General features: G+C 52.6%; 1 protein-coding gene and 1 pseudogene across 1 annotated transcript; both read left to right on the top strand.

Annotated features, from left to right (window-relative positions):
• The window catches only part of LOC131560158 (zinc finger protein 850-like), a 596580-nt pseudogene that overhangs the window by 55408 nt on the left and 525565 nt on the right, over positions 1-15607 (top strand).
• LOC131559720 (olfactory receptor 14A16-like) lies at positions 8656-9606 on the top strand. The gene has a single exon (XM_058808153.1). It carries the CDS (start codon positions 8671-8673, stop codon positions 9604-9606), a length of 936 nt encoding a protein of 311 aa, XP_058664136.1. The 5' UTR covers positions 8656-8670.

Genomic DNA, 15607 nt, shown 5'->3' on the forward strand with positions numbered 1-15607 from the left:
CCCAGAGGGACAAGGGTAGATGATTGACTGGGAGGCAGGTCAACACCACTCACCCCTGCACCCCCTGCAGCACCGGCAGAACCAGAGGACCCCACTCTGCAACCCTGCGGATGCCACGAGGAGGCAGGCTCAGACATCTCATCGGTTTTAGTATTGGCTTCTCACCAGAAACACACAGGGTTCCTCAGACACACAGTCACCTGGCATGAGGGAAACATCCACAAATTCAACGAGGAGGCGCCACGGCCCCAGGAACCCACCAGCCTCCCACTGGCCGTGTCGGCATTCGCACTAAAGGTAAATACCTCAGCACCCTGTCGCACTGCAGACGCAGCAGGGGGTGCCTTGGCAGGCACAGGTGCCAGCACGGCCTGCCAACCCAGTGTGGACTGGGATGAGACCAGTGCGGGGCCCCCAGCCCCCAACATGGGGGAGGAGGGGGATGCCGTAAGAGGCGGGACCCGCGGAGCCACATCACTGCAGAGCAGCACAAGGGAGACTGGCACAGCCCCTATGAGCGTCCATCCTGAACCGCAAGACTCCACAGTGGGCACTGCCCCGGCCGAGTGGAGTGGGGTGGGCTGCCTGCCTACCAGAGTGGGGCCAGAGGGAACACTGTCCATGGCCCCACACCCCCAAGGCTTCCACTGACTGCGCATCCCTGGCAGACTGCACAGACTCAGAGATGGGTTAAGCCACCCTCCCCACCAATGAGCCCAACTCGAAGGCGGTTGGACCTGCTCCTGCCGTGCTCAGGGGGAACGTTGTGGAAACACCGCAGTTTGGACAAAGAGTTGTCACCGAATCAGACTCAATCCGAGGCAGAGGCTGATCCTCAAAGGCCGGGAAGGCACAAAGAGAGGACAGCACGCCTCCGCCCTGCTGCCCACACAGGGCGAGGCAAGGATGACCTGCCGAATCCACAGAGCCATCCCCCAGTTGGACCTGTTCCCCAAAACACCATCCTAGGTCCAGGGGGAGGGCTCCACATCACACAGAAACTCAAACTCTCCCTCGTCCACGTCCGAGACAGGAGCGCATCCCTGGGAAATCTGAGAGGTGCAAGAACCAGACCCCTGCCAAAGCTCCTCACACTTCTTCCACTACATCAGCAGCGATCCCACTTCTACAGTGCAATCATCAAAGAGGGCCTGCATGAGGCGGACCCCCATGAGAAACCGCGCCTCCCTGGAGAACACCTTCGCAGGGTCCGAAAAGAGCTCTCGCTCTCAGGCCCACAGAAACAACCTCTCAAAATCATCCCAGGAAACAGAAACCTGTTTCCACTCCAGGACCCCTGTCCAGACATCCAAAATGAGGGAATCCTCCTTGAAACCCACAGCGGTTGCCATTACCCCAAGAACAGCAGGCAAAGCACCAAAGAGGGGGAACAATACAACCTCACTGACAATCTGCACTCTGTCTCAGCCTGGGCTGCAGTACACTTAGGCAGTCACCAGATCTCACTGTAGAACACAAAAGAACAGAAGCACACACCACTGTTCTCAAGGTGAAGGAAAAAGGGATATTTTATTTTCTGACTCCAACATTTATAGTTTTACAAAAGTGACAGCGGATTGGAAGGTGACAGTGCCACCTCTCCAATGACACTGATCAAAATAACAGCCCTTCAACGCTCTCCTCCTCCATAAAGGAATGCAAAATAATGAGTTATTTACAGAAAGTGGTTGAGAAAGTTCGCTACAAGAATGTCAACATCAGAAGACTTAGAAAATCTTAAAAATCAGGGTGACACAAGTCTGGCTAGACGTGGTCTCTGGTGACTGCCTCTCTGGTGACTGCCCCTGCACCACTGGGGCTCACTTGTTTCCTTCCTATGGAGACCATTGTGACACTGCGGAGCATTGTGGATCCAATGGGCCATGGTGACACTGCAAGCCAAGCCCTTTTGGAACCTGTTACACTGTTGGGCCTTAAGGAACCAAGAGGAACATTGTGACCCTGCAGGGTACCACGGATCCAAGGGGGCACTGTGACACTGTGGGGCCTTGTGGAACCAAGAATATCTTTGTGGCTCTGTTGGGCCCCATGGTCCCAAGGGACCAATGTGAAGCAGCAGGGCTTTGTGGAACCAAAAGGCCATTGCTGCATTTCAGGGCCTCGTGGAGCCAAAGGGCCATTGTGATCCTGCAGGGCACTGTGGATCAATGCAGAGCATTGTGGCATTACAAGGCCCCATGGAATCATGGAGACCATTGTGACCCTGCAGGACCTCAAGGAGGGTAGGGGCCATTGTGACACTATGGGAAGTTGTGGAAACAAGGGAATCATTGTTGCACTACTGGGCCCCAATGGAACCAAGGGGCCATTGGACACCCAAAGTCCATTATGGCACTGTGGGGCCTTGGGTTTGTGGAACCATGGAGACCATTAAGATCCTTTAAGGACTTGTGTAGCCAAGGGGCCATTATGACACCTTAGAGCCTCATGGAAGCAAGGAGCCATTGTGACAGTGCAGGGCCCTGAGGAAGCAAGGGAACATGAAATATGTGTGGCTGCCTTGGTCTCTCAGGGGTCAACTTAATGGTCTGGCTGACCTTGGAATGTGGAAGGCCGCTCCCATCTGCCCCTGAAACACTGGGGCTCTGGGCTCTTCTTTTTATGGAAAAGAACTGTCCATTTTTTCCAGGCATGCATGGCCAAAATTTGGATTCCACTTCCAAATTTCTGTGTATCCAAGGATTGCTGCCAGACTAAAGTTGCCAGGACAGACAAGTCTGGCTGGTCTTTGACTCCTGAAGGGCACCACTCACCTGTTTCCCAAACATTGGAAAGAGCTCTGTGCTTTTCTTTTTATGAAAAAAACCCATCCCTCTTCTCCATGCACAAATGTTTTAAATTAGGACTCCACATCCATAATTTCAAATATCCAAGGGTTGCTCCAAGCAAACCTGCCTGGACAGACAGGTCAGGCTTGCCTTGGCCTCTGGTGGTTGCTGTTCATCAACTCCTGAAACATGGGGGCTCTGTGGTTTCCTTTGCATGGGGACCAAAGTGACATTTGTTAGCCTTGTGAAATGAAGGAGCCATTGTGGCACTGCAGAGCCTCGTGGAACCAAGGACATCATTGTGGCTCTGTTGGGCCACATGGTCCCAAGGGGCCAGAGCAAAGCAGCGGTGTGGGAGTTAGCCTGGCTGTAACTCAGAGTCAGCCAGATTTTACCCTAGAAGACCTGGGCGCAAGTTTGAAGCCCTGGGAATCATTTGTTTAACCTAGGGTGAGCTTGAGGGTTCCCTCATATGCCTTTAGTGTTGTTATGCTAAGTTGTCCAAGTTCTCCTCCCCTAATTGTTACTTGTTTCCCCTCTTTGGTTTTTGTTCTAGAGTGTTCTACCCCCAAGTGTATACATTGTTGCTTCGCCTTTATCTCAGATATTTGGTTCCCACACCCCTCATGCTGTGCTCGACTTCTCCATGTTTATTGTTTTTCACCCTGTTACTAAAGTTTTTTTTGGTAACTCCATTGATCCTGCTTGTAGGAGCATCAGGGGGTAGGACAGTTGGGAGGGATGGAGATGATAGATCTCTAAAGCCAGGTCTTGAATTGTGGTTTATTGCAAAGGGTGTGTGTCAGGACCCAGGACATCCCTCTGGCTGTCCTGAGCACCAAGACCACTGCCAGGGGTCTCAAAGACCCTGGCACAGAGTCCAAAATGCCTGTGGTTTTGATTATGACCCATGGAGGAGCAAATTACCAACATTGTATGAAGGTCAGCAGGGCACAAGAGGTTAAGTAGAATATCAGTGAAGTTAGCACAGGGGAGAAAAGTAGATTTTAGAATTTTTGGTATGGGGGTTCAGGAGGCAGGATGGAGGGAACTGGGTGTATCCAGCCTTTCTCTTTCTTCTTCTTGGCCTCCGTCTTCTGCTGTGATGTTGGCACTTAGAGATTGCTTTAGAGTAGAAGCTCACTGTCTAACATAGGTGATAGGTTTTGGAAAGTAATTGTAAACATTGTACATGTAGTTTTTAGTATAAAGACATAACACTGCCCTGGGGGCAGGCAGAATGCCTCAGACTGTCTTGCTGAGCTGACCTCGGCAGGGCAGGAGAAAAGTTTTTACAGATAACATAAAATAAACAACCTTAAGATAGAGAAATGAAGAGCCCTGACTCCTTCTTCAAGCGCTGGGCTAGGAAAAGAAACTTTTGAACTTTTCTCAGGGTCAGTCTGACCAGCTAGAGATCCCAACAGGTGTGGGTGCAGGGGCCTTGTTTGGAGCTGCCAGCCACAGCTTGGAGCAGGCCCAAAAGAGGAGCTCAAAAGAGGCACCCAAAATGGATGTCCAAAAGAGAAGAGGAGTTCCCATTACAATACAATAAATCTTCTGTGATGCATATTCTAATTTTCACTAACCACTCTAGTATAAGACACAAATCTTATGGCATTTACATACAGCCTATAAGAAACTTTACATTGCCATACTGTGTTATATTTTAAACCCTAAAAAGTAATCTTTGGACCCCTTCTGCCAAGCTAGTAGGGTCTGCTCTGACCCTTGGATCTGTCTGCAAGCAGAGGGAATTGTTTCATCAAAAGAAGACTACCTTTAGCCGGCCATACCATTGTTTTCCAGTTGTTCAGTAACTAAGGCTTGGTATCTAAAAGCTTGCTTTCATTTCAATCTCACTTACAGTTTCTATATTCTCAAAATCTTTTGCCAGGCAATCATATTTATAAGGCTTTCCTGTTTCATCTTCCCCAGCATCTGCTCCTTTTCATTTTCACCACCCTTGCCCTGAAGTTGGGGAACCAGAAAGGTTTGTCAGAGCCACCCTCATTGTGACATTTGGTGCACAAACAGGGACCCTGACATTCAGTCATGTCAGCTGGGGTGAGCTGATGGATAGGCCAGTGCTCCCCGGGATTTTGGATTGTGCCAGGCCAGCAGATTCATCATTGCTTCGAGTGACCTCAGCCAGGATCCACAGGGACAATGACAGTTTCACCTGCGTAGGATTGCAGGTGGGTTTGGGGAAATACAGGACAATTAATGCCCATTTTGCTCCTGTGGTTTTACAATACGCATCCACATCCCATAACTGATTTAGGCTGTTCCAGTGGCTGTTCCACCTAAGGCAGAGAAAGAGAAAAATGGGTAGTCGGATGTCCAAAGTAGAAAGGTGCGTATATGGATGCTTTAAGTTAATTCTCACTGATCATGACTAAATATCTTCAAAGAACAAATTAAAATCAATCATGAAGTGGATCATTAAAAATTTTCCAGATGCCCCTGACCCTGACCGTCTTCCCTCCATCTTGGCTGCTCCACTTCCTGCTACCACAACCTTCTCTTCCACCCTGAATGAACCTCCAGACTCCACCCCCAAAACCACAGGTTATGCCTCCAGTCAGTCATTCCCCCACTACCCTGGGCCATGCCTCCAAAAGGCCAGCCTGGAAGTCTGCCATCCTAGGTCAAGGCCCTTCCTCCCCAACACCTGACACCTTTTGCATCACCCTCTGGCAACAATATAACCCTATGTTCAAGGTACTAACCCAACTGTCACACTATTTCTAATCCAAATGTTTCTCCTCCAAGTCATTCTTCCTCCCCAGAAGACAGTTTGGACTCCTCAGAGCTGCCTTGCCCCTCAACCCCAGAAGATCCCTGGGAAAGTAAGAAGACTGGCATATAGTCTCAAAATTCCTCATTGCCCCCGTATGTTATAAAAGAAGGGGGCAGAATCCCAGGTATCAGCCATTGGTTTACGGGGAAATCAAGGATCTGTGTAGGGCAGCTAAAGACCATAGGAAGGACTTACTGTCTTTTAATGGCCTAATTAGGGCCATGTTTACAGCACATGTCTTAACCCCCTATGATTTAAAATGTATTATGACCATGTTGCTGTCACCTACAGAATACACCCTGTGGGAAGGGGGATGGAAGTGTTTACTAAATCAATTAATAGCAGACAATGCTAATAATGAGGCAAGATCTGAATTGACAATCAACCATCTAGCTGGAGAAGGACAACACAGCCTACCAGCTGATCAAGCAGCAGGTATCCCCTGAGAAGTGTTGGATGATATCAAAGAGATGGCTTTGAAAGCTTTAATCCAGGTATCGGATGGTAGCACCCTCAATATGGACTACCTTGGGTAGCTGCAGCTAAAGCTTTAGGACAATTAGACCATCTTGGGTGCCTGTTAAGTAAGCAAAACAATGCTGCCTCCCTCATATTGAGTGGCCTGCTCTCAGACATAGAGACCATCAGACATGCCACCTTGCAGAACAGCAACAGAGTTTTTACTCTGGGCACATGGGCATGGCCGTGTAGACTCTGAGGGCATGTGTTGCATGAACCTCTCCATCCACAGCGAGTCAATCCACAAGAGCATTCAGGTACTGAAGGAAGGGTTCAAGAAGCTTTAAGTAGAAAACAAAGACTGGGTCAATAAACTCTTCCAATCCAAGGGACTAAAGTATTGGATGATGTCTAGCTAAAACAGGACTATTAATTTTCTTACTGATTGTTGCTGTATTGTTAATTGTCCCATGCTTGTTTGGATGCTTTTAGAAAGTCTTACAAAATTATTTCAGTTCCATCTTTGTTGTAAAACAGAAAGGGGAAGATACCCAACACAAGCTCCTCATGGACCCCTTGGAGGAGAGAATTGGAGACCAGGATGGCACAAAAACCTCTCAGAGACTCAGCGTAGGAAGGAAAATTCTTAAAAGTACCTAAAAGTATTCTTAAATCCATAAAGTATCTCAAAAACCTTGAGTTTCTCAAGGCATTAATGAGCCCCACTGAGTGTCAGTACAAAGCTCTCAAGGGATTCACTAAAGCAGATAACTGGGGCCTTGAGTGCACAAACCTTTCACAGAGTCTGTATCAAAAGGGAAACACCAAGTACCTTCAAACAACTGAAGTACCTTGAAGCATTAATGAGCCACAATGAGTGTTGTTACTGACAAAGCCTCTCCAGGGACTAATTACACCAGATAATTGCAGGCCAGGATTGCATAAACCTCTCAGAGACTTCAAGGCAAAAGCAAAACCCAAAGTGCTTTGAAAAACCTGCAGTCCCTGCAGGGAGCATTAAGGAGGCTCCAGGGCCATTGCTGAGCAAGGCTCCCCAGGGACTCCTTCCAGCAGATCCTTGAAGCCACTGGGATGTGGTCTACGGGGGGATGCTGAGGGCAGGACAAAGGGCTGACAGTGCCCAGCCTGGCTGGGGCTGTGCCAGGAGGCCCCAGGGCCTCAGGACAAGGTGTCTCCTCACAGCCCTTGGTGGCACAGACCCTGCTGTGCCCCAGGGCACCAAGATTTGGCTTCTCTTTGTCCCCACCTGTCATCACTGCCTCCAGTTCTCTGCTCTGCCTGGGGCCTGGGGACACTTTCTCAGTCATGTCCCTCTCTGGGACCCATTAAAAGTCCAAGAAAGTTTGGAGTGTGATTCTGACTTGGAGTTCTGGAGAGGTTTCTTCAGCTCCCTCTCAGGGACTGATGTTCAGGACCTGGGCACAAAGCCCCAGAGGCTCATTAAAGTCCTGGTGCTGTGTCTGTGCTGATGAGCTGGGCTGGGCTCCTGGCACAGAGGCAGCTCCTGGTAAGCAAGAAGAGATTCAAAAGCACATTTCTCTTGATGAGCAGCTCTTCTACCAGCCCAGCAGGGCTGGGGCACTGCCCGCAGCCACCCCGGGCACAGCACAGAGGCACAGAGATCTTCAATCAGTCAGGGCTGGGAAGGTGCTGAGAAGTGCCTGGGGCGGAATCACTGCCAGCCCTTGGAACAGGAACCTCTGGCTGTAGGACAATGCAGCTGCAGCTCCTACAGGGATCTCCTCAAGCTGGAACATCCCAATGCCTTCAGACCCTGTGAGTACATTCTCTGATTGTCTCTTGTGCAGAGCAGCCAGGGGTGCCCAGGGCTCTCCTGCAGAGCAGGGTCCTGCATTCCAGGACACTGTGCTGGGGCAGGGACTCTGCTGGCTGCCAGGGACAGCTCTCAGCCAGCCCTGGCAGCTGCTCCCAGCACTGGGGGACAAGATCTGGGTGAAAAGAGACAGCTTGTAAGGCTTGGGAGGGCTCTAATGGTGTTGTGAGGATGCTGCATTGTTCAGGATTGCTCCCAGCATAACACTTAACTGCAGAACATTTCCAAGTAGATTATGCAGGGAGCGGAGCGAGGCAGGGACTGCATAAAAGGGAAAATCCTGCTTTTTTAAAGTACTGCTCTGGGTTGTCTTGATGGGAAATTGCAAACAGATATTCATCTGGCAGTCCAGGATGAGAAAAAAAAATTTCTCAGATGTTGCTAAACCAGGCAGTGACAGAAATCAGCACAGGGCCCCTTAGAAGCTGCATTTTGTCTTGTTTATCCAGCCGCCTCAGGGTTGCTTTGACGTTGCCATCAGAGCCTGCAGGTCCAGAGCTGCCCCTGGACAGTACCAGAGCTGGGAGGGGGCTGCAGGGCAGACATGAGCCCCCAGGATTGGGCTGAGTTCTGGCAGCACTGGCAGGGCCCAGCCCTGGGCACAGGGAAGCAGCTGCTGGCAGGGACAGCTCCAGGCAGTAGAGCCCTGGGTAGGGAGTGTGTGGAATGTGCCCCCAAGCTGTGCTGGGATATTTAAGGTCCTCTCCAAGCAAAAATATTCCATGATTACTTTTTTTACAGATCCAAATGCCAAGGCACAGCAAATGTCCAACAGCAGCTCCATCAGCCACTTCCTCCTGCTGGCATTGGCAGACACACGGCAGCTGCAGCTCCTGCACTTCTGCCTCTTGCTGGGCATCTCCCTGGCTGCCCTCCTGGGCAACGGCCTCATCATCAGCGCCGTAGCCTGCGGCCACCACCTGCACACGCCCATGTTCTTCTTCCTGCTCAACCTGGCCCTCACTGACCTGGGCTCCCTCTGCACCACTGTCCCCAAAGCCATGCACAATTCCCTCTGGGACACCAGGAACATCTCCTACACAGGATGTGCTGCACAGCTCTTTTTCTTTCTGTTCTTCATCTCAGCAGAGTATTTCCTCCTGACCATCATGTGCTACGACCGCTATGTGTCCATCTGCAAACCCCTGCACTACGGGACCCTCCTGGGCAGCAGAGCTTGTGCCCACATGGCAGCAGCTGCCTGGGCCAGTGGCTTTCTCAATGCTCTGCTGCACACAGCCAATACATTTTCCCTGCCCCTGTGCCATGGCAATGCCCTGGGCCAGTTCTTCTGTGATGTGCCCCCAATCCTCAAGGTCTCCTGCTCACACTCTAACTCTTACAGGGAACTTGGTTATCTTGTTGTTACTTGCTGTTTAGCACTTTGCTGTTTTGTGTTCATTGTTTTCTCCTATGTGCAGATCTTCAGGGCTGTGCTGAGGATCCCCTCTGAGCAGGGACGACACAAAGCTTTTTCCACCTGCCTCCCTCACCTTGCTGTGGTGTCTGTGTTCATCAGCACAGCCATATTTGCCTACATGAAGCCCTCCTCCATGTCCTCCCCATCCCTGGATCTGGCCCTGTCAGTTCTGTACTCAGTAGTACCTGCAGCCCTGAACCCCCTCATCTATAGCCTGAGGAACCAGGAGCTCAAGGCTGCAGTGAGAAGACTGATGACTGGATGGTTTCAGAGACATTAAACGGCTGGCCAAATTCTACAAATGACGTGAAATAAAAGTAAGGTTATTGATGGCTTGATAGAGGCTTTTTTTTCCCCTTTATATTAGTTTTATCATATTGTCCACAAAGAAATGTCATTCTTTGTGCCATCTCTCATTTTGTTTGTCTCCACCTTCCCTGTGCCCACAGACTGTGTCAATGAGGGGCTGCACTCTCAGTGGCTTTAAAGGATTTAAAGAATCTCCAAGCAAAGCTTTCTGCAGAGACGCCCTTTTGTTGCCTTTTCTGGAGCTGCAGCAGCAATGTCTGTGTGCAGAGCTGGGGGCAGATCAGTGCTGGCTGAGCAGCTGTGCCCAGCAGAAGCAGCACTTGGTGTTGCCAGTGCTGCTGCCATGGCCCTGCCCCGCTAACCTGGTGGCCCTGGTGTTGCTGTAGGGCCTGAGTGCTCTCGGGGCTGGGCACAGCCCTGGGGGTGGCAGTGCCGGGGCTGCAGCAGGGACGGGCCATGGGCACTGCTGGGACAGCGCTGACGCCTCAGCCCAGGCCCTGGGGGCTCCGGGCTCTTTGCCCAGGGTCTCGCAAGAACACATCCAGGCCAATGCTCAGCACAGAAAAGCCCCGTTAGTAGAACCAGGCTGGCCATGGGCAGGCTGGGAACAAACAGCATGGCTGGGGCTCTGCAAGGGCCCTGGGGCAGATGGGAAGGAGCAACAGAGCAGGGGCTGATCCATCCCCAGTGCACTGCACAGCCCAGGGCAGTGTCCCAGAGCGTCCTCATGGAGCTGCAAACAACAACCCCCCTCTGCAGCCCTAGCCTCTCCCCCAGCTCACACAGGTGCCCCATCCTTGCAGGCACACACACGGCAGCACTGGCTCAGCAGCCCCTGTTTGCATTGCACACAGCAGGCGGGAGCACCCCCATGCTGTTGGTGTGGGGACATGAACCTGAGGGAGCACAAATGCCATCAGCCCCTGGGGCCAGCAAGGGCTGGGGGACACCAGGGAAACCACTCAGCTTTGTCCTGGCCTCTGCAGTCAGCCAGAAAGTTTGTTCCCATCAGATGGGACTTTCCTGTCCCGCTGCAGATGCTGTTTGCTCAGAGCCAGAGCTGCCTGGCAGCCACCCCCAAACTGCCCTGAGCATTTCCTTGGCTTCACCTTTGCTTTCTCTACTCTTTGCCTGCTTTAAATTTCTTCCTATTTCCCTCCCCGGTTCCCTGCCCTGCGAACAGCCCCTCCCTGTTTGCCCTTTCCTCTCTGACCCCACTCCCCATTGCAGTTCCTAACTTGGCACCATGGTGACCATTCCTTGGGGACCAGGATCATCCTAGAAGTGCTGCAGGAATTGTCTGCAGGCTCCTGCAGTGCCTGGTGCTGCTCCCTTGCCAGAGGCACCCCAGGCCAGGGGGGCACATCTTGGCTGCTGTGTCTGGCTCTGGGGCTCCCTGTTCTGGGCAGTGAGGAGGAGCTGCAGAGGCTCTGCAGGACTGACAGGATGGGCTTTGGGGCTGGCAGGAGAAGCTGAGGGACCTGGGCTGCTGGAGCTTCTGAAGAGGAGGCCCAGGGCTCGTTCTGCAACTGCTCCAAGGGTGGTTTTAGAGAATCCCAGAATCAGCAAGGCTGGAAAAGGCTTTGGGGATCATCAAGTCCAACCTGTGCCCGGAGACTGCCTTGTCTCCCCTGAGCCTCCTATTCTCCAGGATAAACCACCCCAGCTCCCTCAGCCACTCCTCACACCACTTATGTTCCAGACCACTCCTCAGCCTTTTTGCCCTTCTCTTGACATGCTCCAGCCCTTCCATGTCCTTCCTGAATTGGGAGGCCCAGAACTGGACACAGCACTGCCCAACCAGTGCTGAGCCCAGGGGAAGAATCACTGCCCTGCTCCTGCTGGCCACACCATTCTTGATCCAGGCCAGGAGCTATTGGCCCTTCTTGCCCACCTGGGCACACTGCTGGCTCATGTCCAGCCTGCTGTCCATCACTCCCTGCAGGTCCCTTTCTGCCTGGCTGCTGTCCAGCCCCTCTGTCCTCAGCCTGTAGTGCTGCAGGGGTTGTTGTGGCCAAAGTGCAGAACCTGGCACTTGGACTTGTTAAACCTCACCTTGTTGGATTTGGGCCCTGGATCCAGCCTGTCCAGGGCCCTGTGCAGAGCCCTCCTACCATCCAGCAGATCAAAACTCCCAGCCAGCTTGGTGTCATGAGGGTTCCATGAGGCCCCAGAGTGTCGCAATGGTCTTCATGATTCCATGAGACCTCTCAGTATCACAATGTCCCTTTCGTTCCATGGGGCCCCTTCGGTGTCACAAAGTCCCTTGGATCCTTGGGCCCTGCAGTGTTATAATGGATCATTGGTTCCATGAGGTCTGTCAGTGCAGAAATGCTCTCCTTGCTTACCCAGTGTCACAATGGCCTCTTGGTCCCAGGGGCCACCATGAGGTCAAACATGTTTCCTTCATTTCAGGAGTCCCTGAGGAGCAGCCCTGGACCCTTGGTTCCATGGGGCCCTGCAGTGTCATAATGGCCCCATCCTGACACCAGGTCCTGCTCTGTCACAATGCTCTGCATCGTTCTTAAAGGCCCTGCAGGGTCACAGTGGCCTGTTGGTTCCCTGAGGCCTCAGAGTGCCACAATTAATTCCTTGGTGCTGCAGTGTCACAATGGAGCCCTGGTGACACAAGATCCTGCAGTGTCTCCAGGGACCCTTGGTGTCAGGGTCCGTCCTAGTGGACAGATGACCTGATGGTTCGTAGGAATGATCTCAGAGTGCAAAACACCAACACACTACAAGGGGGTTTGCAGTGATGATCAAATCAAATGCAGTTTTATTGAAATAACCACAGCAAAAATGCAATAGAGGGATTAAGGGAGAGAAAAAGAGAGAGAAAGAGAGAGGAGAGAGAGAGAGAAGGAGAGGGGATATAGCTACCAACGCAGAGACGAAGTCCTTTGGTCCAGTCCAGCCGAGGGTCCGCCTGCTACGCTGGGGAGATCTCGACGGCTCTAGCTAACTCAGAGGATTTTATTACTGAAAATTGTGTGTGGGGGGGAACAGATACAAGAGGGAACAGATGTAACAGGTAGTCCATGTTCTCAGCAGTAAATGATCTTGATAGATGTAACAGGTAGTTATGTTCTCAGCAGTAAATGAGAGCCAATGTAGTCTCGGTCCAGTGGTCACAATCTGCAGGCAAACATCTCGCTTCGGTCAGCTTGCCTCCCCACACACCTCCCCCGGGCTGGGGGTTTCAGTCCCAGTCCTTGGAAGGAGCAGAGGAGCCTTTTTAGGAGTTTCATGTCTCAGTCCTTGATGGAAAAGCTTCTCACATCTCCGTCTGTCTGTCACGGTGATTGTAAAATAGGTGAGGGTCTTTGGTGGGAGACCACCTGGAACTCAGGAGAAGTCCAGCCAGGCTGAGAGGTGGGACAGCTTCCAGAGCTGCTATTGTTGCAAATGGGGCATGGTGCCCTCTTCTTAGCATACAGCAAACACACTTGTGAAAAACAACAGCTTAACACTGAGCTTTCAGATCTCGGAGCCTGTGGCGTGTGACTTTTCTCCTTCAGAGCCAGATATAGAGGGGGGGTGTCTTCTCTTCAGTGGTCTCTCAAGCACGATCATGAGGCAGATGAGGGAAAATTGGGACAGACTCTCACACATGGGGCGCCACAGTGTCACAATTGTTCCCTCAGCTCCCAGAGTCCTTGCAATGGAGCAATGGCCCCTTGATTCCATTGTCCCCAGGCTCTCCCAAGGGTCTCCTTGGTTTCGCAGTAGCACAATGGCCCCTTGGCTCCACAAGTCCCTGCAGGGTCACAGTGGCCTCTGTGGCTCCTCCAAGACCCAGACTGTCACTATGGACTCCTTGCTTCCATCCAACCCCACAGTGTCACAATGGCCTCTTGGCTTTTTGCTGCCATGTCGTACACAGTGTCACCATGATCCTCTCAGTGCCACCAGGCCCCGCAGTGTCACAATGGCCCCTTGCTTCCCCAGGGTCCTGCAGTGTCACAATCATCAGAGAAACAACCATACTGGGAAAGACCTTGGAGAGCATCAAGTCCAACCTGGGACCCAACACCACCCTATCACCCAGACTATGGCACTCAGTGCCACATCCAGTCTTTGCTTAAACACTTCCAGGGACAGTGACTCACACATCTCTCTGGACAGCCCATTCCAGTGCCCAATCACTCTTTGTGAGGAGAATATTTCCTAATGTCCAGCCTAAACATCCCCTCATGCAGCTGAAGGCTGTGTTCTCTTGTCCTGTCACTGTTCCCTGGGAAAAGAGTCTGAACCCCACCTGGCTGCACCCTCCTGTCTGGGGGTTGTATAGAGTGATGAGGTCTCCCCTGAGCCTCCTCTTCTCCAGGATAAACAACCCCAGCTCCCTCAGCTGCTCCTCATATCACTTGTGCTCCAGACCCCTCACCAGCCTTGTTGGCTCTCTCTGGACACGCTCCAGCCCCTCCATGTCCTTCCTAAATTGAGGGCCCAGAACTGGACACAGCACGTGAGCTGCTGCCCAACCAGTGCTGAGCACAGGGGAAGAATCACTGCTCTGGTCCTGCTGGCCACACCATTCCTGATCCATAGGAGGGCTGGGGGTTGGATGAGGGAAATGATGGGGAGGGAGTGGGGACAAAGTATTATTGATTGTCAGCCATAAAAGGTCTTTATCTTCATATCTGTTCAGACTGCATTAGAAAGTACTGGGGGTCACTATCAGCTGGACATTGCTGATAGCAGTCTATGAACAGGAAAGAATAGCTGTCAAAACAATTTCCTCTGCTTTTTTTTTTTTTTTTTTAATATAGCAGATTCACTTTGAATACACTTTTGAAATTTGTCTAATTAATCACAGAAGAATTTGAAGCTTCAATTATTCCCATTGGCTTTTCTTGTTTGATTGTTTTGAACTATTATTTCTGAGTCTTTTCCATTGAATTCCTGAACGAAACAGCTGAAGAAAGAAGAGACATCTGGAGTAATAAAGTTCATCAGCAACCTCCAAGTGGCTGAGGATCCATCCCCATACGAGCAGCAATGGACAGAAATGGGCACAGCTTTGTGGCTGCCCCAGCTTTGGCATGGGCCCTGGGCCTGGAGCAGGAGCAGCTCTTGAGGGCCCCAAGGCCATGGCTCTTGTGCTGCCCTGGGCAGATGGGATGGCAGCAGGGGCTGCAGAGCTCTCAGCACCTCAGCCCGAGGGGAGCAGGGCAGCCAGGGAGCCTCCTCTGGCCTTGGCCCAGCACCTTCCCCCATGGCTGGGGCTGAGTCCTGTGGCAGCTGCAGCTGCTGCTGTGCCCTTGCCAGGGGCTGAGGCCGTGGGACCAGTGGCCAGAGCAGCCTGGCCTGAACAGAGCTGTGGGGCCAGAGCCGGCTGGACTGGGCTGGGGAGAGGCCCTTGGTGCTGCCCAGAGCTCAGGGCAGCTGGCAGAGCTTGCAGGGAGCTGGGCTGGCTCAGAGAGCCTGGCCCAGAAACCGTCAGTGTCCATCTCAGCCTGGCTGAGCGTGCAGGGGCAGGACTCAGGCCAGGCCTTGTGGGGCAGGGCCAGCGCCTGTGCAAGGCATTGCAAACAGGCAAGTGGCCCAGAAAGAAGGTTGTTCTATGCCCTGGGTGGCATGGAAAGAGCAGGGAGAGGGCCCAGGACATTTGTCAGCACCAGCCTCTGTGCCCAGCCCTTGGCAGCCCTGGCTGCTGAGCCCAGCTTTGGCCTGGGCTGAGTTTGGCTGTGGCCCAGCTCCATCCTCCTGCGGGGCTCAGGGCCTGTTCCCGGCCATGGCCAGCCCTGGCTGCCTCTCTGCTGGCCCAGAGGCTGGCAGAGCCCGGGGCAGGGCTGTCTGTGCAGCCCCACAGGTGCCATGGGCTTTGCAGGAGCTGGCAGAGGCTGCCCAGCAGGGAGGCCATGGGGCACGGAGCCCCAAGGCTGCTGTGGGTACCACAGTACAGGGGCCGTTCCCAGCCGCAATGCTCCTGGCCTGGGCTGGGCCTGCACAGGGGCTGGGCCACCATG

The sequence above is a fragment of the Ammospiza caudacuta genome, chromosome 7, assembly GCF_027887145.1.
Source record: "Ammospiza caudacuta isolate bAmmCau1 chromosome 7, bAmmCau1.pri, whole genome shotgun sequence".
Classification (NCBI taxonomy): domain Eukaryota; kingdom Metazoa; phylum Chordata; class Aves; order Passeriformes; family Passerellidae; genus Ammospiza; species Ammospiza caudacuta.